The sequence below is a fragment of the Sinocyclocheilus rhinocerous genome, unplaced genomic scaffold (assembly GCF_001515625.1).
Source record: "Sinocyclocheilus rhinocerous isolate Xijiao unplaced genomic scaffold, SAMN03320098_v1.1 scaffold334, whole genome shotgun sequence".
Lineage (NCBI taxonomy): Eukaryota > Metazoa > Chordata > Actinopteri > Cypriniformes > Cyprinidae > Sinocyclocheilus > Sinocyclocheilus rhinocerous.
In genome coordinates this window covers 1,671,231-1,698,770 of record NW_015658500.1, presented here as the reverse complement: position 1 = coordinate 1,698,770, position 27,540 = coordinate 1,671,231, and the positions used below count along the sequence as shown (strand labels likewise).

The 27,540-nt window shown below is 35.7% G+C and overlaps 3 protein-coding genes across 3 annotated transcripts in view; 2 read left to right on the top strand and 1 right to left on the bottom strand.

The window, feature by feature from the left end:
• The first annotated feature begins 24 nt into the window (after positions 1 to 24).
• LOC107722226 (palmitoyltransferase ZDHHC6-like) lies at positions 25 to 7,513 on the top strand. Its single transcript, XM_016530506.1, has 11 exons — positions 25 to 207; positions 1,781 to 2,306; positions 2,970 to 3,061; positions 3,612 to 3,771; positions 4,025 to 4,186; positions 4,324 to 4,377; positions 5,559 to 5,726; positions 5,839 to 5,880; positions 5,966 to 6,111; positions 6,708 to 6,754; positions 6,842 to 7,513. Exons 2-11 carry the CDS (start codon positions 2,040 to 2,042, stop codon positions 6,940 to 6,942), a joined length of 1,239 nt encoding a protein of 412 aa, XP_016385992.1. The 5' UTR covers positions 25 to 207; positions 1,781 to 2,039; the 3' UTR covers positions 6,943 to 7,513.
• Positions 7,514 to 7,584: 71 nt separating this feature from the next.
• On the bottom strand, positions 7,585 to 17,241 carry LOC107722228 (long-chain-fatty-acid--CoA ligase 5-like). The gene is made up of 21 exons (XM_016530508.1): positions 17,171 to 17,241; positions 15,995 to 16,174; positions 14,996 to 15,104; positions 14,763 to 14,827; positions 14,572 to 14,673; positions 14,138 to 14,237; positions 12,755 to 12,933; positions 12,594 to 12,626; positions 12,445 to 12,496; positions 12,220 to 12,293; positions 12,051 to 12,128; positions 11,745 to 11,879; positions 10,731 to 10,865; positions 10,533 to 10,628; positions 10,252 to 10,324; positions 10,065 to 10,153; positions 9,872 to 9,988; positions 8,881 to 9,024; positions 8,673 to 8,774; positions 8,448 to 8,519; positions 7,585 to 8,076 (listed from the first exon to the last, which is right to left on the bottom strand). Exons 2-21 carry the CDS (start codon positions 16,148 to 16,150, stop codon positions 7,942 to 7,944), a joined length of 2,046 nt encoding a protein of 681 aa, XP_016385994.1. The 5' UTR covers positions 16,151 to 16,174; positions 17,171 to 17,241; the 3' UTR covers positions 7,585 to 7,941.
• Positions 17,242 to 18,656: 1,415 nt separating this feature from the next.
• The window catches only part of LOC107722192 (guanylate cyclase 2G-like), an 11,674-nt gene continuing 2,790 nt past the window's right edge, over positions 18,657 to 27,540 (top strand). Inside the window, exons 1-15 of the mRNA XM_016530447.1 lie at positions 18,657 to 19,022; positions 19,986 to 20,334; positions 20,732 to 20,841; positions 21,541 to 21,720; positions 21,815 to 21,959; positions 22,043 to 22,178; positions 22,268 to 22,371; positions 22,480 to 22,646; positions 23,199 to 23,324; positions 23,418 to 23,501; positions 23,600 to 23,704; positions 25,081 to 25,152; positions 25,282 to 25,606; positions 26,489 to 26,666; positions 26,759 to 26,899. Coding sequence (XP_016385933.1) covers positions 18,657 to 19,022; positions 19,986 to 20,334; positions 20,732 to 20,841; positions 21,541 to 21,720; positions 21,815 to 21,959; positions 22,043 to 22,178; positions 22,268 to 22,371; positions 22,480 to 22,646; positions 23,199 to 23,324; positions 23,418 to 23,501; positions 23,600 to 23,704; positions 25,081 to 25,152; positions 25,282 to 25,606; positions 26,489 to 26,666; positions 26,759 to 26,899 — 2,588 coding nt within the window. The remainder of the gene's footprint in view (positions 19,023 to 19,985; positions 20,335 to 20,731; positions 20,842 to 21,540; positions 21,721 to 21,814; positions 21,960 to 22,042; positions 22,179 to 22,267; positions 22,372 to 22,479; positions 22,647 to 23,198; positions 23,325 to 23,417; positions 23,502 to 23,599; positions 23,705 to 25,080; positions 25,153 to 25,281; positions 25,607 to 26,488; positions 26,667 to 26,758; positions 26,900 to 27,540) is intronic.

The following is a 27,540-nucleotide window of genomic DNA, read 5'->3' as shown; positions in this document are numbered from 1 at the left end:
TCACGATCTCTTCCTGTAAATGGTTCCGCTGTGGTGTAATTCGCGCGTGTATTTGTATTATCTTTCTCGCTGAATTGTGTTTTTGTTATTTAAAAAAAAAGAGTTCGCTTCTGACAATATTACCTGCGTTAAATAGCAAGTTCGTCGATTCATATTAAGCGTGGCTGTCAGTTTTTTTAGACTCTCATCGCACAAGGAAATGTCGAGGTAGGTGTTAACGATTAATTTTTCATTTTCAAAACCGTCTCTTCAGTAATCAAAGCTAAATATCTTGATGTCTTCATAATGAAAGATACAAAACTTCATATATGTCTCTATTAGTAACATTGACCTTTATCGAGGCGTATGTCATTGATTGAAGGTCTGATATCAAATGAATTGGTCATTATAGAGATAAAGCTCATTTCTACAGTTACTCTGTTTTCTTCTGTATTGTAATGCAATATTGCGATATATATGTAGAATTAAATTGAATGAACTCTGAAATCATTTAAACGGGATGTTGAGTAATAGAGAGCCGATTCAGTTCATGCAGACTGACAACAAACTTGATAGAGTTTCTGAGTTTCTTCTGGTGCTGAACATGTTAAAAATCTTGTTCTTTCATTTATTTGTTTATCCACAATCCAAAGGTAATACGAAACAGATAAATAAGTTTAACCTAAATGATGTAATACAGGAGCATAGAAACCAGCTTTGGGTGTGCCATGAGAACTCAAGGGGTGCAGCCACTGAAGAACAATAATTTACATGTAACATTAACCCCTGCATTCTCTTCATAGTCCTGATTTCTCTTTAGACCTGCTTTATGTTATAATGACATTACTAAACAAACTGGGCTTAGTATTTAGATATAGAACTAGTGATGTAGGACACAAATGGATAAGCATAGTATGATTGCATTTTTGTGTCGTGAAGACAATTAGTTACAATGTAAGTAGTTGCAATGTCATCACATTAGATAGATAGATAGATAGATATGCCGTTGTTCACCGACAAGCTGCGCAAAATATGATCGTGATTTTGCGCAGCTTGTCAGTGAACAACGGCTCTGTGTAGTTAATGCTGGTCCATGTGAAAGCCCGCACGTGATGGAGATTTACCGCTGATTACAGAACCGACTTTACTGACAAGATGCGCGTTAAATATCGCATGCGATTTATCGTGCAGCCCTAATTTTTTTTGTTTGTTTGTTGATCACGAAGTACAAAATAGATGAGGATAACTAGGATGCCGGGTGTATTCATAGCGCCGCCATTACTGTCTAGAGTGCGTGGAATGGTGCGCTGTGATTGGTTGTTACTGTTTACAGTGCGTGGAATGGTGCGCTGTGATTGGTTGAGCGGATATATCGCATTCTGCAGAAAAGGGAGACTGGCGTTTGTCGCGGTTTGGAAAAAAAGGGAGAAAACATGACAGAATAACTCGGCGGATATCGCATTTTGCGTAAAATTAAAAATTGACTTTTCAATACCGACCAGATAAAATACATATAAATATATATTTATGTGTCCATATCTTTGTCTGTCTGTCTGACTATAGTTATTGATAGATCTATCTATCAATCAATCTATCTATTTCTTCAATCTATCTATCTATCTATCTATGCAGATCCCATATTAATTTGTCAAGTTATACAGAAATAAACTGGAACGAAAGTTAACTGTGGTATTTTGACTTAAATTATGGTTACCATGTTAACATTTTGTGTGAGGTGAGTCATTTGGATTCTGTCTTCCTCTTCCATGTTCCTTGTTTTCTCCACCTGCCTTCTCTTCAGATGGATGGCTAGGCTTTAGCTCGAGGATAGGGCGATCAGAGGATTAGTACGGAAGGATGCCACACGCTGACAGAGTCTGGAGCTCTAGGAAACGGCTGGCCCCTGTGACTGGTGACGTAGCGGATCGCTGGTTGTGTCGGAGAAGACAGAAAAGATGCCCTTTGACCTCTTTAAGTCACTGCAGTAAACATAGACAACACGCCTGACGACTTCATCTGTTACATTGAGGACCTTAAAGACACCGAAATCCACCGAAACAATGAATATTCTGTCTGCTATAATTGTGTTTGAGAACCTCCATGAGGTCAAGAGGCTGTTCCACTGGGGTCCGATCATCGCTCTGACGGTCATCGGTGTGTGCTCCTCCATGGCCATACTGGACTCCATAATCTGGTACTGGCCACTGGACACCACTGGGGGCAGCATTAACTTCATCATGCTCATTAACTGGACTGTCCTCATTCTTTACAACTACTTTAATGCCATGTTTGTAGGCCCTGGTTACATTCCACTGGAGTGGAAACCGGTAAGTCTGTTTTTGGCTGTTTTCAGAGGGTTACATTTTTTTTTAAGTCTTTTATTCTCACCAAGGCTGCATTTATTTGATCAAAAAATACAGTAATATATTATTATTATTATTATTATTACAATTGCAATTTAAAATACTGTAACTGTTTTCTATATTACATTATTTTTAAAAATGTAATTTATTCCTGTTATGGCAAAGCTGATTTTTCAGCAGCCTTTACTCCAGTCTTCAATGTCACATGATCCTTCAGAGATCATTCTAATATGCTGATTTGGTGCTTGAGAAACATTTCTTATTATTATCAATATCGAAAACAGTTATGCTGCTTAATATTTTTGTCCAAAAATGCGATGTGATTTTTTCAGGATTTTTTGATGAATAAAAAGTTCAAAAGAACAGCATTTATTTGAAATAAATATTTTGTAGCATTATAAAAGTCTTTACTGTCATTTTTAAATAATTTAATGCATCCGTGCTGAATAAAAGTATTAATTTCTTTCCAACAAAATCTTTTTTAACTTTTTATACAGTACTTTTTAACAGTACTGTATACAAAGGTTTTAAAGCATGTGTCTGTTGTATGATATTGTCTTTTTTCTAAAGGTGTCTGCAATCAGCATGTCTAATATGACTTATGTTGTTGTTTGTGTTTTCTAACAGGAGAATCAACAAGATATTATGTACTTACAGTTCTGTAGATTGTGCCAAGGCTATAAAGCCCCAAGGTCACATCACTGTCGCAAATGTAACAGGTAGATTTGTTTAAAAACAGGCTAGTTTCTATTAATATGGATGCATTTTAAAGCTGAAGTGTGTCATTAAAAAAAAAAAAAAACTATATCTTTTCCCATCCCACTTTAATATGCTAAGACAGTTAAGCCATTTGTAGGTTCATTTCCCTCAAAAATACAATCTCAACCAACCAAACACAGCAACATTGGCTGAACCAGTGGTGTTAGTTTGGGGCGGGACTATTATTTTGTCGACCATTTCAGGAAACCTGTTTGAAAACAATTATTATTGTTGCATTTTCATTTTGATGACAGCAGAGGCGCATAAATTACAGACTTCAGCTTTAAAGGCATAGTTTAGAAAAAAAAAAAAAATTCTGTTCATATTGTTTCAAACCTGGAGACCCCAACATTCTCTAAAATAGTCATAAAGGTTTGAAACTATGTGTGTAAATGATGACTGTTTATTTGAATGAAATTTCATTTTGGGTGAATTCATTTATTATTAAACCATTATTTGCTTTATATATCAAAAATGTATAATTAATATAAAAATGGTTTCTTCCCTCAGGTGTGTGATGAAGATGGATCATCATTGTCCCTGGATCAACAACTGCTGTGGTCACTTGAATCATGCGTACTTCACCAGCTTCCTCCTGCTTGCTCCACTGGGCTGCATACATGCTGCGCTAATATTCATCATGACCATGTACACTCAACTTTATGATCGGGTAAGTGTTTTCTCACATTATTTATTCTCATTTTTGCTGGAATTTATTCTAATAACATGCAATAGCTGTTGCACGGACACATAATGTACACGTAATGTAAAATATTACCTGAAAACATTCATTCAGGAATGGCTAGGCTAAGCTAAGATGAGCTTCTGTTGAAATGTTCTTACGTTTTGTGACTAATGCTCGGGCTCGACTTTTCTTACTCGTGGTTGTTGTGATGATGTGCTGCCCATTTTCTTGGCTCTAGATCTCATTTGGCTGGAGCTCAGTGAAGATTGACATGAGCGCTGCTCGGCACATCCACCATCCCTTCATGCCTTTCAGCATTGCAGCATTTGCAGCCACTCTCTTTGCACTGGGACTGGCACTGGGTACCACTATTGCTGTTGGGATGTTGTTTTTTATTCAGGTAGGACATGATTTGTCATTTTGAATTGACTGCTCTTCCTTTCTTTGCTTCTTTATTTTCTTTCACAAAAAAAGGTCTGTTTAATCCATAGCTTGCTATATAAGTGAATTTTGATCAGAAATGTTCTTTTCTTTTAGATGAAGGTGATTCTACGAAACAAAACCTCAGTAGAAGCATGGATTGAGGAGAAAGTAAGCTTGTTTACAGTGTGCTTATCAGCTAAATGAGGTAAACTAATCCAGTATCCCTCCTCTAATCCAATACAAAGCAACACTCTTTCAGGAGTAGTCCTTTAAAGACTTCCCTGAACTATGAGCACTTAGTGTCATCAACATCTACAAACATAGAGGTGCTAAATGTCTTTTTAATTGACCAGTCCCTCAAGTTCAAGAATCTAGACAGCTGGAAATCAATATACACTACTGTTCAAAAGTTTGGAGTCGTTTAGATTTTTAAAAAAATATATTGTCACCAAGACTGCATTTATTTGATCAAAACTACAGTAAAAAACAAACAAACTGTACTTTTGTGAAGTATCATTACAATTTAATTTAGTATTTAATATTTAATAATACTTTTTTCAAGATTCTTTGATGAAGAAAAGTTCAAAAATTATTTTAAATCTTTTAAGTTTTTAAAAGTCTTTATTCTCATTTCTGATCAAATTAGTGCATAATTGAAAAATAAAAGTATTAATTTATTTTTTTTTTAAACTTACGGACCACAAACTTTTAGACGGTAGTATAGTCATTCAGAATTTATGTTTAAATAATTTTGGTAACACTTTATTTTAAGGTGTCCTTGTTACACATGTTACATGTACTTACTATTATAATAACAATTAATTATGCATAATTACATGCAATTAACCATAAGCCAAATACTAATCCTAACCATATGGTAAGTACATGTAGTTAAGTAATATTACTCAGTACTTATATGTATAATTACACTGTAACAAGAACATCTTAAAATAAAGTGTAACCTAATTTTGAAATTCCCTTGAATTGTTACTGAAATGAATTGTCCTTAAATTGTCCTGCAGTAATGTTTAATTTTGAAAAATAATGTATGTGTAATATTTCAGTTATAAGGTATTAAAATTCATAATGTAATAATAATTACAAAGTAATAAAATAATAGCAAAATGTAGTTTATATAGTACTTTAAAATAGAGTTTAGCATATAGCACAAAAATATTGCATGTTGACTCTCCAAATGCACATGTACTGTGTAAAAATTCAAATCATGTATTTATTGGGTCTTTGTGGCTAGATGAGACCTTATGGAAGCGTAGAACAAACGACCACCTCTGAATTCAGTAAGTCATGTGGGGTTTATTACATTAAAGCAAGAATCTCTGTGTTCCCAGGCCAAAGACAGAATCCAGTACTATCAAACAGGTGAAGACTTCATCTTCCCCTATGATCTGGGCAGTCGATGGGAGAACTTCAAGCAGGTGTTCACCTGGTCCGGGACCCCCATAGGAGATGGAAACGAATGGCCTGTGCATGAGAAGTGTAACCAGTACACTCTAACCGTATGTACTCAACATAATACGTACAACAGATCATTCTTTAGGTATTATATTTCAGTCTAATACAGCTCTATAGCAGAGTTTGTAATGATATTTTTGGTTCCTCTTTATTTAGATTGAGCAGCTGAAGCAAAAACATGATAAACATCAGAGGAGTGTGAGTATTGCCGTAACCACTTTTAAACACTAGAGGGAGGCATTTACTTAAGGACTGACACAATGGTGACCCTCTATTTAAACAGGTAGAGTACAGAGTGGTGGAGGACTACAATGGCGCTTGTTGCCCGTTGGGAAAGGGACTAAACACTTTCTTTAGAACACCTTGTACAGAGGAACCCAGGATCAAACTCACAAAGGGGGAGACCATCTTTGCTACAAGAGGAACAAAGTGAGCCGTCTCTTTTAGTATATAATATAATATAATGTTTGGGGTCACTCAGTAAGACTCGTTTCGAACAAAATTCATTATTTTATTCATCAAGGATGCATTCAATTGATCAAAAGTAACAGTAAAGACATTTATAATGTTACAAAAAATTATATTTCAAATAAATGCTGTCATTTTGAACTTTCTATTTATCAATGAATCCTAAAAAATGTATCGCTGTTTCCACAAAAAAAAAAAGAAAATTCTCAATAATAATAAAATATGTTTCTTAAGCAGGAAATCAGCATATTAGAATGATTTCTGAAGGATCAGAAATCATGGAGTTATGACTGCTAAAAAATTCAGCTTTGCCATCACAGGAATAAATAGAAAAAAAAAATTACAATATATTAAAATAGAAAAAAGTGATCTTAAATTGTGGTAATATTTCAAAATATTACTGTGTTTACTGTATTTTTTTATGAAATAAATGCAAACTTGATGAGCATAAAGCATTTTTTTTTTTAATCTTACTGACCCCAAACATTTGAACAGTAATAAAAAAATGTTTTAGGTATTGATGTTTAGGGATGAAAAATGTTCTTTTTAATTAACAGGTGGTGGATGTATGGAGACAAAGTTTTGAATGAGGAACAGGCTGATGGTAAAGTTTTCAACATGTTATATGATCAAATTCAGTAATTAAAAAGTTTCATAAGTTTGATGTTTTAAATCATATCTCTTTCTATAGCTGGAGTTCGAATTAGAGGATGGTTTCCACGGCGATGTGTTGAGAAGTGTCATTATGACTCGGCGAATAATTCGGCAAGTCAAGAAAAGAAAGAGCAATGATACAGAATTATATATATTTCACAGCTCGCTTTGAACAGAGGACCTAATATTAGGGCCTGAACCCTGCTGAGATTTTCTTTCAAATTTCTTACAAATTTCTTTCTGATTCTTTTGTAAAGCTGTTCAATGGCACCAGCGCTAAGTGTTGAAGCAAACTGATACTGACAGACGCCCCAAAGTTATTAACTTGCATAACTTAATAACATTTCATTTCCAAAGAACAGCTGCCAGAGAAACTGGCAAATGAGAAAGAAAAAGGGGTTTTATTAAAATGGGATTGGGGCATATGGCAGCATGTTCTTTAAAGGGGGTTATTAAGATGTCTACTTGAAACTTATTTCTTCTTCTTGCCTTTCTCTTACTCGCTTGCTCTCTCTTGTTTATTGATGCCCACACTGATTATGCAAAGCCTTTTTTCCAGTTGTAACAATGTCTTTGTCATGCAAATTGTCTGAATTGTTTATATAATTGAAACAACAATTCTGTTTTATTTTTGATGGCTTACTTTTTTGTAAAACTGATGTCAACCTCGCTGAAGTTTTCAGAGACAAATAAACAACCGTGATCTGTATTGTAATTTCGTAATTATATTTTCTTCGTATTTTTAATGGAAAACAAAACCACAAAATTAGTTTCTACTCCACAGAGCACCTATATGTAAATATAATTGTTTATTTAATTGATGTATTGACATTGACATTAATGTTTCACATTTTCGTCCTTGGAAATTAAATTAAAAAATGAACATTCTTTGGTATTCATTAAATCTTTTAAGGCTGTTCGTACATGTGTTTTATAATAATATATCTAGACGAAGAATATGTCTTTTTGACTGACAATGAGAGTCTCTTGGGCACAGATTAATACATGCAGTTAAGGCTGATACAGTGCTTACAAAATATTGAATCTTTGAGCAAATATAGAAAAACATCACAACACAAACAGCACTCATAAATACATGGTCACACCGCAGGCTATCCTCAGCATTCTTTTAATGCACTACATGTTAGCATAAAGACTCTCAATCTGAACTTTAAAGAATTTAGTGAGATCTGCCCGTTTGGCTTTCAGTGTTGGAGTGAGGAGACCGTTTTCTATAGTGAACATGTCGGGATGCAGGTACAGGTCTTTTACCTTGAAAAGAGAACATAACTATATTAGACGTTCAATTAAATGAAAAGAAAACCACACAATGCATCAAAATCCAACGACTTATTTGTTCATAATCATTTTGGACTGTTTTCACTTGTAAACAGTGCTTGATCTGTGCATATATCTTCAGTCTTGATGGATTACAAAAACGTAGCTTTTTGCTTCACAAGACATTAATTGATCAAATGGAGTTATTGTGGATTATTGTGAAGTTTTTATCAGTTGTTTGGACTGCTGACAGCACCCATTCACTGCCAAGGATCCATTTTCAGCAGATTTTCATTTTTGGGAGAACTATTCCTTTAACAGTAATATATGCTAATAATAGCCTACTGGATCATAAAAGTGCTTACTTGTTCAAATGACTTCAGCCCTGCTGCACGCCCCAGCTTGTTGAGGTCAGAGATGATTGCTTTCTTTATTTCCTACAAAATAATGAAGATTATTGAGCAAAACTTAATACGTAACTATTTTGTAAATGTCACACAAGTAAACTAGCAGACATCCTTCAGAGTGAATTTTTTCATAAGGGTTGCATGCCCGTATTTTCGAAGGTAAAGTATGTAAATACAGCGTACCTGGTTTTTACAAAGCTCCTCTAGTGAACCTTTCACTCCCAGTATTTCTGCAAAACCTGGCAATACTTCAGGGTCTGGCACCACTATGGCCACCAAAGAGGACTGGACGCATTCAATTGAAGATATTAGGCTACATAATAATAAACTTCAAAATGTAAAACCAGAATTTTTATCATCAGAAATAGCAAGGAATTCATATTAATTTCACCTGTAAACTGTCACCATGCACAAACACTTGGGCGACTGGAGCGCTCCGAATGTAAACGTTTTCAATCTTTTCTGGTGCAATGTATTCACCTTGAGCCAGTTTGAAGATGTTTTTCTTCCTGTCGATGATCTTCAGCACTCCACTCTGGTAAATTGAACAAAATATAACTTCCATAAACATAACTGTTACCTTTCACTCTATTTCTTACAAATACACCACCATATTAATTTGAGGTCTCGATTTTGTCATGATTTTTTAAATGTTTTTCAAAGACGTCTCTTATGCTCACTAAGGCTGCATTTATTTGATCAAAAATACTGTAATAATGTGAATTTAAACTAAATGTTTTCTATTTGTATATATTTTAAAATGTCTTTTATTCCTGTGATGGCAAAGCTGAAATTTCTGCAGCCATTACTCCAGACTTTTAGTGTCATATGATCCTTCAGAAATCATTCTAATATGATGATTTGGTGCTCAAGAAACATTATCACACTTGAAAACAGTTGTGGTGCTTAATATTTTGTGGAAACCATGAAATCTTATAGAAATATTTTGAAACATCATAAATGTCTTTACTGTTACTTTTGATCAATTTAATGCATCCTTGCTGAATGAAAGTATTCATTTCTTTAAAAAAAATTCTTACTGACCCAACCCAAACTTTTGAATGGTAGTGTACGATATATTAATGTATTTTGGGGGAAACAGGGTCATGAGCTTGTTTCTTGGAGTTTATTACCATTATATTATTTAAACACAAGAATATTAAGCCTCTTCCTCATTTTGGAGCTAAAGATCATGCACGTATTGTATTCAGCTTTGAGTTTTGTGATTTTGGGTCCTTGGCTGCCTGCTGATATCACAACACAATAGGCCTATACATCTCCTTCCTTCTAAGGTGCATTATTAAAGAAAGAGAATCCTAAAAAATGAATTCAAATGTAACTGTAAAATATTGTCATATTTCATTATACACAAGGGATCTCACAGGCAGCCATTTGCCGATATCTCCAGTGTGCAGCCATCCATCTTTGTCCAAAGCCTCTGCTGTCTTTTCTGGGTCATTGAGATATCCACGAAACACATTCTTCCCTTTGACACAAACCTAAAATGAAACACCAAAGCTATAAGACGTTTCAATGACATTTTGGTATATGGTTTAGAAAATGATGTTCCATTACCTCTCCTTCACCGTTGGATGCAAAGTAATTCATTTCCTCCACATCAACAAGTTTGACAATATTACATGGAATAGGAACTCCAACATGACCTGAAATCAACAGTATATGAAATAAGTCAGTGCTATGTGTTGTTTCACACACACACACACACACACACAAAACATGATTTTCAGTTACAGGAACCCACTAGTATGCCAGTCTCCCGGTATAGTGAAAGAGCAGGCCGCAGTGCACTCTGTCTGGCCATATGCCTCGAATATCTGGAAGCAGGCCAATGATAAAGGGGTCAGCACTGGGTCACTGTGACACCAGATCAATACACATACATACACACCCTGCTTTGACAGTGGGCATGTTTATTAAGTACACAGTAAAGCACCACTGCATCACATTGTCTTTTATAAGCCAAAACAGAAGCAATATATTTCATCAATTTTGGTGTTATACTCCCATTTCTTCATTCCTTACCTGGCACCCGAGGCTTGCCCGGAGAAAAGTGAGCACAGTTGGAGAAATGGGAGCAGCCCCCGTCACCATCACCCTGACGCGGCCCCCCAGAGATTCCTGCAGAAGACAATTCAAAACTTTTCCAGAACCATTCCTCACAGGAGCACCACTCTTCCCCAACAAATTCAAAAACCCTCCCATCTGGTCTGTTGGGGATACCTGCACTTTGTGAAAGATAAGTTTGTCCCATATGCTGTCATTCCTGATAATGCCCTGCTTGACCTCTGCACATTTCTTCTCAATGGCAAAGTTCAGAAGCCATTTCTTAAATGGAGTCTGAGCTCCACTATGAACCTGGAAGGCAGCAGAAAGCGAACAATAAAAGGCTTATAGAGCTATTTGTTGGTGCTCTGTGTGTAAATGCATATTTAACAAACTCGTAAGTGTTAAACATTGGTGGGTAAATCATCCCACATGTTTGTGCTATGGATGTGAATCAAACCTCTTTAATATAAGTCTGAGTTTTGACACTGTGACAAACGATGAGCTACAGAACATTTTGTTGATTGGCTGGTTTATATTACTACTGTGTTATGCTTTGTAACTCCGCCCACTAATCCGAGTACCGCAAAGTAATCACAGCTGTGCTGATACAGATAATTATAAATTATAATAAACAAGAAGTTAAAATTAAATAACTTAATTTAGACAAAAATATTCCCAGTTATTCCCAGGCACAGCATAATCAACCATCAAGCATCAGAGCAACGCACCATAGTGGTATCTTATCCTTGAATAAATCACAGTTTTTGAAAAAATCGGTTGAATGAACAATTCAATGACTCACTTGTAAAAAAAAAAATTACTAGTTTCATTCCTGATGAACTAATAGGTTGAATAAATGTATTCAATGATAAGTCACTTGACAGTCACTTGTCGCCGCTTACTGGTGTAATGTGAGCTGCAGAAAGCGTCACTAAAAATTCTCCACAACTAATGCTACAAAACCCTGACAGACTGAAAGTGTTGCTATTCCGCATTCATTCTAGAGAGAACATTGCTTGTTGTATATAAACAAAATATAAAATATAAAAAATCTTGTCTAAATCTTACCTTTATCATTACATACACACACTATTGAGAGAATGCATAGAGGCCCATCTATAAAAAATGACAACAAGCCATGTGAATTAGGCAACGGCCCCAACAGTGACTGTGTGTGTAGTTTCATACCTTGTCGTAAACACGATTCAGAAGACGAGGAACCACTGGGAATACAGTAGGCTGCAGGGCTTTCATGTCGTCTGGTAGAAGTCTGATATCACCTTGGAAAAACCCGACTCTTCCCCCGACACTGTACAGCACTGTCTGATACACATAAATAAGAACAAGCAAGCATGACTTCAGTCAGTGTTCTTCTTCTGAAAAAGAAATGTGATTTATAAAAGATTCTAGTACATGACATTGAAAATTTGAAAGGCCTTCAGCAATGTTTCATTAAAGATGATGGTGAGCATCGGACATGAAAAAGCGGCTTACCTGTACAACTCTTTCAAACATGTGCGCCAGCGGCAAAAACGAGATGGACACGTCGGATGGAACGGGCACAAAGACGCTCTGAAGAAACATCGGTTTGGCATCCAACATTAAAATTCTACACACCCATAGAGACTTTGTAAAAATCATGTAGCCATCACACATACAGCACCTCAAAGGTCTTAACCACGCCGGCTGCATCTGCAACCACATTTTCATGGGTCAGCATGGCTCCCTTTGGATCCCCTGAAGCAGAGAATTCCCAATTAAAGCTTCTACACATAGAACACCACAGAATTCACTTAAGGTGGAGCAGCATTGACTTCACAGATATAAATGTGGCCTGCAGTTTTTTTGTGGTCTTGAAGCAGAATAGAATAGATTACATCACACTTACCTGTGGTTCCACTGGTAAAGCAAATAATGTTTAGGTCTTCTGGTTTTGGTGGCTGGAAAAAAAATCAAAGCACACTGAGTTTGTCAAATACATTGATAAATACTATTTGCTAAAAAAACATTGCAATTCATCATTAACCAATTACTCACAACAGGCCTGTGATGGTTGTTCTTTCCCAAGGCCTAAAAAAAGCATGCAGATGTTTTTAAATATATATTCTGTTCTGCAACTTTGAAAGATATCAGAGCCTTTAATATTTTGTATTATTGTTTTATTATTTATTACTTATCATATAGCGCTGTCAGTGTACCTCTACATCTTTCATGGACAGGACTTCCACACCACTCTTAGAGCCTCTATCAATCAATGCAGAATCATAGGGGTCCATGAGAATGATGGTTTTCAAGACAGGTGTGAGGTTTTTCTCACAGTTATCCAGCAGCGTTTCTGTCTTATCCTGCTTATCGCATATCACTGTGGATATCTTTGCTGCACAGATAAATAAAGTGCTTATAAAGGTCCAATAAGATGTAGCACAAAATCACTGTGGTATTAACACTAAATAATACCTTAAATTAAATATGTTAAATGAAGAAGTTATATGGTAAGCATAAAGATAAAGATATTACACTACTGTTCAAAAGTCTGGAGTCAATATAGTTTTCTTTTTTTTTAAAGAAATGAATACTTTCAACAAGGTTGATTTGATCAAAAGTGACAGTAAAGATATTTATAATGTTAAAAATATTTCTAATTCAAACCAGTTCCGTTCTTTTAAACTTTCTATTCATCAAATAATCCTGAAAAACAGTAACAGCACTGTTTTCAACATTGATGAATACGAGAAATGTTTCTTGAGCACCAAATCACTATATTAGAATGATTTCTGAAGGATCTGGGGCTCTTGTTGCCACCACAGGAATAAATTGCACTTTAAAAGATATTTAAAAAAAGGAAAATATTTATTTTAAATTGTGATAATATTTCACAGTATTACTGTATTTTCCATCAAATACATAAAGCCTTGGTGAGCATAAGAGACTCCTTTCAAAAACATTAAAATATACTACCCACCCCAAACCTTTGAATGGAAATGTATACTGCATGCAGCAATAATATAGCAATATCCTAATTAATGATTAAATTAAAGATGATGTGTGTAATTTGCAACTAGTGTCACCAAACGGAGCTCATAATGTTTTCAAGCAGATTCCCCCAAACATCCCCAACCTTCCTTTAAACATATAGTCCCACCCCAAACTCATCTCATTGGCTGAGCCAGAAGCTGACGTGTCGGAACATTGAAACAAACACGGCAATGTTTCAATAGCTCTGCTCCACTTAGCCTCAGTATTTTCACAAAATGAACCTAAGAATGGCTTACAGTAGTTGTCTGTGCATATTAAACTGCCATAGGAGAAGTATTTCAACATCAAAAAATGACACACTTCACCTTTAATTATAATATCAGTCATTAGTTAGAGAACTAGAAAAAGAGTTATATGATTATGTGAAAGTAAGCAAAGCAGCTTGAACTCTGGAGGTAGAAGTAGCAAGATCACTGAGGTCACTCAAACAATAAAGTCGTCATCTTCCGAAGGATTATAAGTCAGCCGAGTTCAGCAGGTGTGATCACTAAAGCTGCTCTGACCAACACCTCTAATGAAGCATGCAAGCAAGCAGGCTTAAGTACCTCGATTAATGATGAACACAAGAGCCTCAGGTCCCAAGGTGTCGTAAAGAGGCACTGCCACCATGGAATAGGTATAGCAGGCCAGTTCAGCGATAATCCACTGAAAAGAGGGAAGAGAGGTTAGTATATGTACAGTACACTGGATCATCACTAGTGCATTAAGATATATTTAAATAGCCTCGTCTTATTGGGTATAAATTTGCCACATACTGTATGTTTTGTATTTGTTTAATGCATAAATAGCACTAAATTGTATTATATCTATGCTTAAAACAGGAAGAAAAAAAATCTAAATTGAGTAAGAAAAATTAACAAGCCTTAATATTTTCAGCCATTTTTATCTTGTTTAAAGGATGTTTAGATATTTTTAGTGGGAAAATTAAGACTGATATATCAGTATCGATTGTGATTGACATTTAGGCTTATTATGTCACCTCTGGCCGGTTCTGGGCGAAGATGCCAATAAATGATTCTTGCGATGGCTTCTGACCGTGATGGATAATTCCGGACCCCAAGAATTCAGCTCTGTCTGAAACCTGAGACAATCAGAGGCAAGCACTGAAACAAAGACCTCAGCTGTCCTCACTTTTGAGCTCAAAATTATGTTTGTGGTTGGTACAAATACCTGTTTGTATTTAAGCCATTGATAAGGTTGCCCCTTCTTTCTGTACCCCAAGCACGGTCCATTTCCTGCAACGGTACAGATTAAATATCTCACAGACTAATCATGTGTGACTAAAGATTAGATGCACCAGAGATGTCGACAAACATAGCTAGCATGAAAATAGGACTTGATTTCATTTCAAATTAATGTCAGCATTCCGTGTTACTGTAAATTTTGACCTCATGACTTCTCACCTGAGACACGTAGTCCTCTTTGAAAAACGTCATATAGAGTTTTGGCATCCTCATATAAGTACGAGATCAAGTTGTCATCTTTCAAGAGTGTTGTTTTTCTAGCACCACCCTGTAAATAAATATTTGCCAGTAATATTAAACCACGGAACTGCTAAAAGACATTTAGAACCATAAAAAATCATGCACAAGAACACCATGAAGTGATATACACACATTGTACAGTATACACACTACCATTCAAAAGTTTGGGGTCAGTAAGATTTTTCTTTTGAAAGAAATTACGGTAATACTTCTACTCAGCAAGGATGCATTAAACTGACTAAAGTGACAGTAAATTATTTTACATTGTCACAAAAAATTCTACATATATATTTTTAATGCTGTTCTTTTGAAAAAAAATGTATCATGGTTTTCACAAAAATATTGAGCAGAACAACCGCTTTCAACATTAATAATAATAATAATAAATGTTTCTTAAGCATCAAGAAATCAGCATATTAGACTATTTGACATTGAAGACTGGAGTAACAACTGCTGCAAATTCAGCTCTACCATAACAGGAATAAATTACTTTTAAAATATATTGAAATAGAAAACAGTTATTTTGAATTGTAAGAGTATTGCACAATATTACTGTATATACTGTATTTTTCATATGAGGGCACCAGCCATATCAGTAGCCTTAAAATGTTTTTATTTATTGTTTATATTTTATTTATGTTTAACCAAATTTATACTTTTGCTACCTTTGTATCTTACATGAACAGTTATTCATACTTTTTTGGTTTATCTGTTGGGTTTCAGTGCACATTCCAAATGCTAATCTTATTAAAAAGTCACAACACAATGCTAATTCCTTAAGTACTTCTGCATGTGCAGATTTATTCACAAAACTGGACGTTCCGACTAAATCACTCACAAGACATTTTAAGAAGACAAATGATTGATTTATAACATAATAAATTATATTGCGTACAGCTGACAAAAGATCACACTCACCGCTACACCCACAGTCTGTCGGTTGAGGTCTGTGGGTGGCTGCAGTGGTTTTGGCCTGGTGTTGAGATGGACCAGAGCTACAGCTGCGAGACTAAACAGAAACACCAGTCCTGAAGTGGACAGCGGGGTAAACAGGAACTCAAACAAGAATTCCATAATGTACAGGATCTGCTGAAGTTGCTAAAAAAAAAAAAAATTAAACAATATTGAAAAAAAATCTAGAATAACATGAAGGGTCAGTTTCATACATAACATAGTATTTTAATTTACTTTTATGTGGTCATATCTATATAGGCGAATAAACAGGAAGTTCAAGGTCCCTGTAATCACATTAGTGCTGTTTTGACGCTGCACTGATTAGAAGGTACTGATGAAGACAAATATCAGCATGACCTTTGGGGGTGAAGGTTAGAGTGCATAAGTTCATTCAAAGGTTAAAGAGCACAATACAGTCCAATTAAGAAAAATATGTCTCAAAATTAAGCTTTTTTTCTCAGTGAAATTCCTTCTTAACATTCTCCAGTGATACCGGTTTTATCGTTCAACACCTGTTGCTGTTCCACATGATCTCCAGTATTGCACACATGGCTATTATAAATGCTATTGGATTTGATTACATTATCTACCCAGCCATGCATTTATGGAGGCCAAAGTCTAGCAAAGGTTTTATAACCCTTTTCCGCCTCCAGAGCATCCACTACCCCTTCTAAGTAGTAAGAAATGTTCTTTTATATATATAATACATTTTATGCATATATTTGAGCAGAGCTTAAAGACTCACACCCATGTTAATATATTAAGCGTAATTTTATTTATTGATCAGAACATCTCATTGTCCAAAACATCTGACCCAAGTCACAATGACAAGATAATTTTAATAAAGGAAACTTAAACTTTCTTTGAGAAATCAAGTTATTTAAGAAAAGATTTACGAATGCAACTTCCTCTATGGACACAAGGCCGTTTTGTTTGCAAAACATAGTCCTGTTTTTTAATTTACAAAATCATCTGCATCATGCAGTTTTTGTTTTAAACATGCATAACAACAAATGCACATTTATATCAGCACACCATAATCATCATTTAACTGCTTAGTGTTATGCCTAATGTTATGTTTTATATGTATTGGTATATGGATATGCAATTAAACAAATAAAGATTTTTAGAAGCAAGTACCTGGATAACCTGCAGGAGTCCGGTTTGTCCGTCAGGTGATGGAACTGGAAGAAAAAGTCCTGCGAGGCAGTCCTTTGCATAGGTTTGCTGAAGCCACAAGAAGACTGAGAAGGAAGGCATGGTCTCAGGTCCAATAAAACAAGCACATGAGTGACCTTTGAACCAATTGCTGCTATCTGTTCCCTGATAATACAAATGACTGAACATAAACAGAATCATGGCTATACAGCTAAATCCTGTAAAGTAAATGTGCGTTGCACAAGATTCACAAGTATGTGCTTTAATGTCTGCATGCTAAAAACATACAAATGTGAAACTACACAGTGCTAGTATGAAAAGTGGACTATGACATTTGCCTATGCTGGTCAGTGTGACACTGAATCGCATGCAGTGTAAAAGCTGGATTAAAAGTTGCTCCCACTCAAATACTCAGGTTTTCATCATGTTTACATATTACTCTGGTGGTTTGCAGTGATATTTTGCTGATTCAACCCATCATTTACAGCTTCTCAGCTTAAAGTGACTATCAGGGAGGCCACTGGGAACCTAAAACCCTTGTTAGCAAGAGAACAGCATTAGGCTACTCATGTCACACCTCCTATTAGCCGCCTCATGAATGACACAACATGATCTTACGAACACAAACTGTTTTCTAACCTCATTTGTCTCAGCATCATTATCACAGCAGTTTAGGAAGGACATCCCAGCTGAACTTTGACATTTGACTGTAATGACAGATAAGATGTGAGCACCTTTGAATTTTGTAATCTGTTCTGATAATAGACAATGAAATTAAAAGAATGAGAGCTGTCAAGGCTTGTAGATTGAAGTCAGAGTTGGTCAATTTAGGTCAAACTTGAAGTGATACATACACACAAAAATACAGATCTACATACATATGTGTTTTCATGTTAAAATTGTACCATTTTAATTTTTATATAAATTATATGTGTGTGTGTGTGTGTGTGATTTAAATATGCAAATTTTGACTTGTTAATGCTTAAAATTTGTTAACAATTTTAATATAATTTAATTCATTAAATTATAATTAAAAATTATAAATATATTATACATAATAAATTATTATTAATTAAAAGTTATAATATAAAATGTCATATATATATATATATACAGTGTGTGTGTGTGTGTGTGTGTGTGTGTACAGTATATATACAGTGCATAGCCATTTTTCTTACATTTTTGTTGCTTTATATGCAGCAGAACTTGAGCTGGCATGAACTTCAACAAGTTTGTTTAAAACCTATTGATACATGTTATCCCAGCATGATTTGTGAGCCTGAATTTCTTATGGTCATGCTAGTGAAAATGGGCTGAGAACGTGCAAAACCTGCACTACAGACAGGTGCTAAGTTCTCTTTCTTCAGAGAAACCCCTTGATTGGAATTAATTTCCCCAGGGAAGGTAAGAGTATTTAAATCCCCCTGTATGTCTGAAAGCCGATCAATGTGAGTTTTATGCAGGTAGGATGTCAGGAGGATTAGATTTAGTCATAAGTGGAGCCACACGATGGTGGGTGCTGATTTTTGTTTCTTATTCAGCTCTTACAAACTCTGTTATTTGCAACAAAGCAACCCAGTATACGCTTACGGTTGGCCTCCAAGCTCCTCGGAACATTTCCTACCCTTTCAGTTTGCTTAGGTTGGGGTCTGCAATGCAGATTGCCATAGACAAGATCAACGCAAATCCACCTCTGAGTGGAAATTTCAACTTTGACGTCGTATACATGGACACAGACTGTAACGCAAAATGTTCACTTCAGGGATTCATCGATCAAGTAATGAAACAAAATGTATCAGCGCTATTTGGTCCACCCTGTCCTGAGGAGGCGGAAGTAAGTGTATTGTTTTGATAACAGTAAATTATTATTATTATTATTAAGTTTTTAATCTGAGTAAGATGTACGGGGATAGGATGGCTAATTAAGACTTAGCCTACTGAGACCCCACCCGCAAGTAGCTAAAAAAATTGTATAACAATGTTTCAACAGTGTTTTCAAACGTTAAGTAGGCTACTAAATTTTAAAATGTATTAGTATTTTCATATATCGCTAAATACGCTCATTAACAGAAGTAGCTTAAATAACCATCACATACACAATATCGCGCGCTTTCCATTGCGATTAGTTTTTGGCAATACGTCAATAAATCATGAAGAAGTCACTTAAAGGGATAGTTCACCCAAAATTAAAGTCCCGTCATCATTTACTCAGCCTCAAGTTGTTTCAAACCTGTATGAATTTCAGCTGTTCAACACAAAATATATTTTGAAGAATGTTGGTAATTCCATTGACTTTCATAGTATGGAAAAAATGGAACAAGTGGAGAGTGAGTATGATGACAGAATTTTAATTTCTGAGTGAACCATTATTTTAATAGAGTTACATTTAGGAGCCCATTAGGGGACATAATGGAAAAGCACAGGATGAGAGAATAAAAATATAGCATATATTTCAATGGTTTTACATTCACAAAAGTTTTGCATTTCTCAGAGAAACTTTGCATTCACTCGCAGTCGTTTTGCGTTCTCTCATTTTCATTAATTAAAAAAATAGCAAATATTAAGTAATATTAATATTAAATATTTTATTAATTCATATTAAAGATGTATTAATTAATATTGGTATTAAATATTTTACCAGATGTTTTATAATTCCTTAAAACAGACAAAATTCTTTTAAAATAGTCCATTCCTTGAAATGATCAAATCTGCACACTGCACATATAAATAATTATATAAAATTCTAAAATATATACACATTTTGAATAGATTAATAGTTTTTGCTTATGTCCTTCAGGTCACAGGGCTCATAGCATCCACATGGAACATTCCCATGTTTGGTTTTGTTGGCCAGACACCAAAAATGGATAACATTCTTGTGTATGACACCTATATAAAAATTGTACCTCCACTTAAAAGGGTTGGAGAAATCCTGCTTAAAACACTGGAATTCTTCGGATGGAAGAATGTTGGTATGATCGGAGGCGGTGCAGATAGAAACACATGGGACAGTGTTGATGCTTTTTGGAAGTCTGTGGAACAACAACTCAGGGCAAAAGTAACATTGGCAGCTGGCATAAAGTTTGATACCAGTGACCCAAAACTGGCACAGAGAAACTTGCAGATCATCTCTAAAGTTGCAAGAGGTGAGCCAATAAGTAGTACTTATCTTTCAGCTTTTACAATATCTGGGTGGAGTTTACACCTCAGTGAGTAAACGTGTAAGATCACAAATGTATCTTGCCCTTATGCCCTCATAGCTTGTTCCTCTTGAAGCTGTTAGTTGGCGTAAAATGAGTGAACTTAATCTGCATTTTAACTGTTATAATATCAAAGTCCCTGAAAAATGTGCATTGTTTTCAAGCCCTATTCCCTATAGTGCAGGATATGTTGGGCAGTCCTTTGATTGCAAATAGGTTCTGAAATCTCTTGCGTGATAACAATGTACAGCTTCTGCATACTATATGCGTAACATGTAAGTCTTAAGCCTAAATAATGTTTCTATGAGATTATAAAATGTTAGTGTTATTCTGTTCATTCTAGTGGTTGTTGTGCTCGCTAATGCTGAAGACACCACGTCTCTGATGATAGAAGCACAGAAACAAGGCCTAATGAATGGAGAGTATGTTTTCCTTCTGGTTCAGCAGTTTGAGGTCAGTGGCAGAGTGGTGAGTAACTGAATAACATATAATGCTTAAATTATGGCAAAAATATTCTCTAAAGGTTTAAAATAAAAAAATGGATAAATGCTAAATATCATTACAATGCATTGCTGTATTTTATATATCTAGTTAGAGATACATGCCTTTTTGGTGTATTCTTTTTGTAAACAAAACAAAAAAAGGTCAGCAGAGATGTATCCTTCTCTGCCACAATCCTGTATATTCAATTGCCTGACAATTGAGCTGAAAAAAATAAAGATGCCGTCTACACGGTCGATGGTCAGTTTGTGTGTAAATGTACATTTTTCCACTTTTGATGTAATTTTTCTAGCCAGAAATTAGAGTTGTAGTAATTAAATATGCGCTCAGTTATCTCTCTCTATTAAGATTTACACTATTATGCTGCCTCAGAAGCCCATCCGAAATCAGTTTTGGGAGGTAACTTTGTGTGCAAACACTGCCTGCAAAGTCATTACCTGATAGGGCAGCGAGGCAACAAATCAGCTGCTTAAGCTGTCGGACACAGCCGATGCCACTGTAATTAATAAAACAACGTATGTAATTCAGACATGTATTGAGTTAGTGGACATTTGTGGATATGTGTATAAGTATTTGAACTGAATCAGATTACTATTGTGACAATTCTTATTTACCTAAACAGATACCTACTCTCACCTTTTCCCTCATTAGGATAACCTGTGGAAGACTGTTGGTGATGCAAATAAAACAACAGTGCTGAAGGCTTTTGACATGGTTTTTGTACTCGCTCAGAAGTCCTATGAAGGGTATGACTACTATGACTTCTTCGAGCAGGCTTATGAGAGATTAAAAGGGGCACCTTTTTACAGCAACCTGTCCTCAGAAAAAGAGGTGAGAATATTTTATGAAAAAAATAAAAATAAATTTGTGACGCTTAATTTGATCAACTTTTAATAAATGTTATATGATCTATTTGATGTTTTAGGTCAGATCCTACGCTGCCTATTTACATGACGCTGTTCTACTTTATGCCATGGGCCTTAAAGAAGCCTTCAAAAATGATAAAGACATCCGTCACGGGCGAGAGATTCTCCAGAAGCTCAGGGACAGGGCCAACATTAGGTTTTATGGTAATTTTGTCTTATACAGGTTTGTATTTTTCCTATTGATTGCAAATAACCAAAATGTTTGTTTGTGTTGTTTTTTTCAACAGGGGCTTCAGGTCTGGTTCACTTTGACGAATATGGAGAGAGGAAGCTTGACTATTCAGTATATGACCTACAACAAACAGAAACTGTCACAAAATTTGTGTCTGTTTTGGACTTTGACAGCAATTCGAAAACGATCAAGTAAGACCAAAATATTGCATATGTTAGCATTACTGATATTCAGTGCTGAAACTCTGACTTATACTATATGAAAAATACCTGTTTTGCAGACCCACATCAAGGTTTTCTAACATTGTTTGGCAAAATGGAAAACCTCCACTAGATAATCCGCCCTGTGGTTTTGATAATGAGCTCTGTGAATGGTTAGACAATGGTAAATGGACATTGCTAAATTCTAGATTTTGCTAGATTTCAATACACATAAGTACAGTTTTCTTTTTATGTATTTGAAATGACATCACATGATGTCACTTGATTCCAGAGATATCTCTGCTGGTTCTGCTGGTGGCTTTGCCTGTGTTAGGAGTGGCAGCAGTGGCTTTGATCACTTTGTTGACTCTACAGAAGACCCGTCTACAGTCTCGCCTGGATGAGTCCAACTGGTGGCTTATCAACTACAGCGACATAACTATCCTCAGAGAGCCCAAAGTAAGATGAACTTGTCATTTCATTTAAATTGATTTATTTTTATTTTTATTATTTATTTTTTTTTTTTTAGATTTTACTCTTCGTTTTTATTTTAATTTAGTAATTTTGGACATTCAAATTTAATTTATTAATTAAAATGTTGAATATGTTCTATTTAGTTTTACGGTGAACATGTAATTAAGTTTAGTATCAATCTTTGTATTTATGCTTATTTCAGTTAATAAAAATGTTTTCATTTATGTATTCTTTATTCTTTTTTGCTTAACAATAATAGTCTAATACAGCACCAAACCAACTAGCAGTGCCATCAATGTAGAGGTAAAATCTGAATGTAGCATAAACCAGCCTTGACCAGCATAGGGGTCTAAACAGCTCTGAGCTGGTCTTTTTTTTTTTTTAGCAAGGCAAGTAAAAAGTGCCAAAAATGCCTTTAAAACATCTACTCGCACATGCAGACATACTGTACTGCATATATACTATGCAAATGCCATCATATTTTAATGACAGTACATTAACGCATAAAAAAAAAGAGTATTATTGTGGATTTTACAGGGAACGCAAACACTGTCTGTAAGCACAACACCAAGCAAATGTGGTAGTGGTGGCTCTCCGTCCATGCTCTCCACCAACAGCTGTAGTACTAGAGAAGCCATCTACACTACTATTGGACTCTATCAGGTAAAAATTCTGAATCACATGTTAGAAAATAATGCATAATGCATGTTAAACCCAAATATTTCAACTAACACACTCTCTTTGCTCATGGTGCAGGGAAACGAGGTGGGCATAAAGTATTTGAAAAATCAAATACTTCCTGATATCAAGAAACCATCGATCATCGCAGAGTTCAACATGGTAAATTCCTGATATTTTTAGAGATTCAGTTTTACCTCAGCAAGTCACAGGCCAATACTTTGCTAATACTCTAATGCTTGTGCTTATTCCTGCTGTAGCTGAAAGAAATGAAACACGAGAACCTAGTACAGTTCTTCGGTGTGTGTATCGAGCCTCCAAATGTCTGTATTGTCATGCAGTACTGCCAGAAAGGAAGCTTGAAGGTGCGTGTACAGTACACTGTAAAAAAAAAAAGATTTCTCAAAGTTGTAAATTGGGCATTTGGGCAATCGTGGAGTTGGACCTGTAACCCAAAGGTCACGGGTTTGAGTCTCGGTACCGGCAGGGATTGTAGGTGGGGGGAGTGAATAACCAGCATTCTCCTCCACCCTCAATACCACGACTGAGGTGAGACCCTTGAGCAACTGTTCCCCAGGCGCCGCAGCAAAAATGGCTACCCACTGCTCCGGGTGTGTGTGTGTTCACTACTCACTGCTGTGTGTGTGTGTGTGTATGTGTGCGCATTTGGATGGGTTAAATGCAGACCACGAATTCCCCATACTTGGCTACACGCCACTTTCACTTTCACTAAATACAACAAAGATTATTGGAGTATTAAATTACTATTTCACTTTTACTACTTATACATTTTATGTTTAATTCAATTTGTTACTTTCCATTCCTTTGTCATTTTTTGTGAAATTTACTAACAATTTCTGAGTGAAAATTGTTTTGACACCAATTTTTTTCAGTAATAGTGTTTCAATGAAAGCATTTAAATTTACAAAAATACGTTTTAGTCCAACAAGTCGCTGAATTTGTCCGCACACTGAAAATATTTTTTCCAATCAGACCAAAAAAGGTCTCTCAAAAATGTAGTTTTTATTGTCCATATGCAAAAGTGACAAAAGTACAAAGTGTATTAAAAACAGACCAAAGAGCAGACGTTTCAGCCCATGCTTTCTTCAGTGCTCATGAATTTAAAAAAAATAAAAAAATACAGGAATCGGCTCTTGCACATCTTTTCTTCCACCGATGTGGAATGTTTCTCTGATTAACCAGGGGAGCTGTTTGTTAATGACAACAGAACAGCATATTAAAATACTCTGATCACTTCTATCACTTTTATGTTTCTTATAGTACATCAACAACATAATGCACAAGCAGTGCAACTCAGTTGTCAAACAAATGATTATTATGATTCTTATTATTTTTAGTAGAATAAAAATGTACATTCCAACTGGTATAATTCAATTCCTGAACAACTTACTGTTATGAGATTGCACTTTTTAATAAATTAAGTGCATACAGCTCACAACTACCTGTGAGACTTATATTAGTGTAGTTACTGACTGGTTTTTCATATTGTATAGTTAAAGATGCACTTTATGTTACCACATTTTTTGTTTAGTATTGTTGTCCAATATAAAGAGAAGACCAACTGTTGTACTGCATTTATGCTGCCTCTAAAAGACTGTGAAAAGCCATTTGAAAGTCTGTATAAATATATTAAACATATTTATTACTGAAATGATTTCAACATATGTGTCCACATCATCAGACTCTCAGTATATTTGTTATTCTGCTTTTAAAACATCAGGATGTTCTCAGAAACCGTGAAATTGAGCTGGACTGGATGTTCAAATTGTATTTTGCCTATGACATAGTTAATGTGAGTATGTTGTTTTAATGTAATATCCTTTAGTTTAGTGCATCATATTATCTTGATTTCTAGTTTGCATATCTACTTGGAAAATCTTGATTTGGAAGAAGACCTTTTATTGTGGTATGTTCTCTACAGGGCATGGAGTACATACATAAGAGCAGTCTGAAGTCTCATGGAAATCTGAAGCCCAGTATGTGTCTGGTGGACAGCAGGCTGCAGATCAAACTCTCTGGTTTTGGCCTGTGGGAGTTCAAACATGGTACCAAACACAAACTGATCCTACTGGAGAATCCAAATTATGAAGAGATGTACTATACTGCTCCTGAGTTTTTGAGAGAGGTGTACTACCCTTTCAATGGGACCCAGAAAGGAGACGTCTTTAGCTTTGCCATCATCATGCGAGAGCTGATGTACAGTACAGAGGTGGGTCCGTATCACGATGTTCATCTGGAACCAAAAGGTAATGACTGTGTTGTTGTATTTCACTGATAACATATATCAGTCTGGTTGTCACCATGGCAACCAATTTTCCATTTTGATTAACCAATTGGACTAAAGGGATAGTTCACCCAAAAATTTTGTCATTAATTACTCCCCCTCATGTTGTTCCAAACCCGTAAGACCTCCGTTCATCTTCGGAACACAAATTAAGATATTGTTGATGGAATCTGAGAGCTCTCTGACCCTCCCATAGACAGCAAGGGTCCTTACACGATCAAGGTCCAGAAATGTAGCAAGGACATCGGTAAAATAATCCATGTGACACCAGGGGTTCAACCGTAATTTTACGAAGCTACGAGAATACTTTTTAAGCGCAAAAGAAAAAGAAATAACGACTTTATTCAACAATTCGTCTCCTTCGCATCACCCTAGCGCCATTTTGGAGAGTATCCACTGAACGTAAATGTGTCAGCTGTGCCACGCGGATACGTTGTTTTCGTTCAAATCAAAGCGTAAACGACGTAAACAGCATATCTGCGTGGCACAGCTGACACAAAACAGCATACACAATTTACGCTAGGGTGATGCGGAGGAGACATCTGGTGGGGGGGGGCACCTGGGGTGGCCAGCCAAATTTCAGGGGGGGCCGGTGCCACCCTTGGCCACCATGTAGACACGCACTTGTGTCTATGGGAGGGTCAGAGAGCTCTCAGATTCCATCAAAAATATCTTAATTTGTGTTCCGAAGATGAACGAAGGTCTTACGGGTTTAGAACGACATGAGGGTGAGTAAATAATGACAAATTTTTCATTTTTGGGTGAACTATCCCTTTAGGTTTGGCCTCTTAGAATGTGTGTGTGTGTGTTTTTTTATTTAGTTTTTTTGTATTTTATTCATTAGAGATTATCAAGCAGTTAAGAACCCCCATGAGCGACGAGCCCCTTAGACCAACCTTGTCTGCTGACATCTGTGATGAACGTCTCATCCCTTTACTAAAAGCCTGCTGGAGTGAGAACCCAGACCACAGACCCCCATTCACCAGTATCAGGAGACAACTGCGTCAGGCATGTCCTGAAAGGTGCACGTTTTATGTAGCTGTCTGTCCAATGATCGTGACACCCCTAAATATATTCTTTTTTTTTACTCTGGGCTGTTTTATCAATTTCCCAGCCATGCCAACATCCTGGACAACATGGTGAGCAAACTGGAGAAATATGCCAGTCATCTGGAAGAAGTCGTGGAGGAGAGAACCAATCAGCTCACAATAGAAAAGTGCAGAGCTGATAAGCTTCTATCTAGCATGCTGCCAAAGTAAACAAACCTTGATAGTATCATTGGGACAATGACATTTTGTAAATTTATTTTTCATTACTCTTTTATCAGAGAGCAAAAATTGCATTCAAAGCAGAGTTACATACTAGATGGTTATATAGTTTAAATGGGTAGTTGACATGAAATACTTTTGAGAATATAGATATATTTTATGTTTTAAAAACATTCTCAAATTGTATTATTGCTATACATGTAGTTTTATGAGCTATTATTAATTGGGAGACCCTGTCAATTATTTATGCTTTTAAACATTAATTTATTACACCACAGAACCATTTAAAATGTTAGGACATGTAAAACTATCAGTGGCGGGCCGTGCATTTTACACTTAGGCCTATGGGATTACATTTCTGCCGCAATTCTGCGCGCGAAAGATCATATTTTGAGCGCGCAAAGGTGCGTTTTGTGGAGAAAATGTTTGTCTCGCAAAGATGTAAGTTTTGGGAGTTCATTTTTAGTCCATCTCGAGATTTATCTGTAGAAGATAACCTGCTTAATAATTTTGCACACCTGAATATAAGGCGTTTTTCACTTCCAGCCTTAATGAATAATAATATATATATATTATAAGTGATTAAATACAAGATTAATAGTGGTTATTAAGATTGATGTTGTTTGGA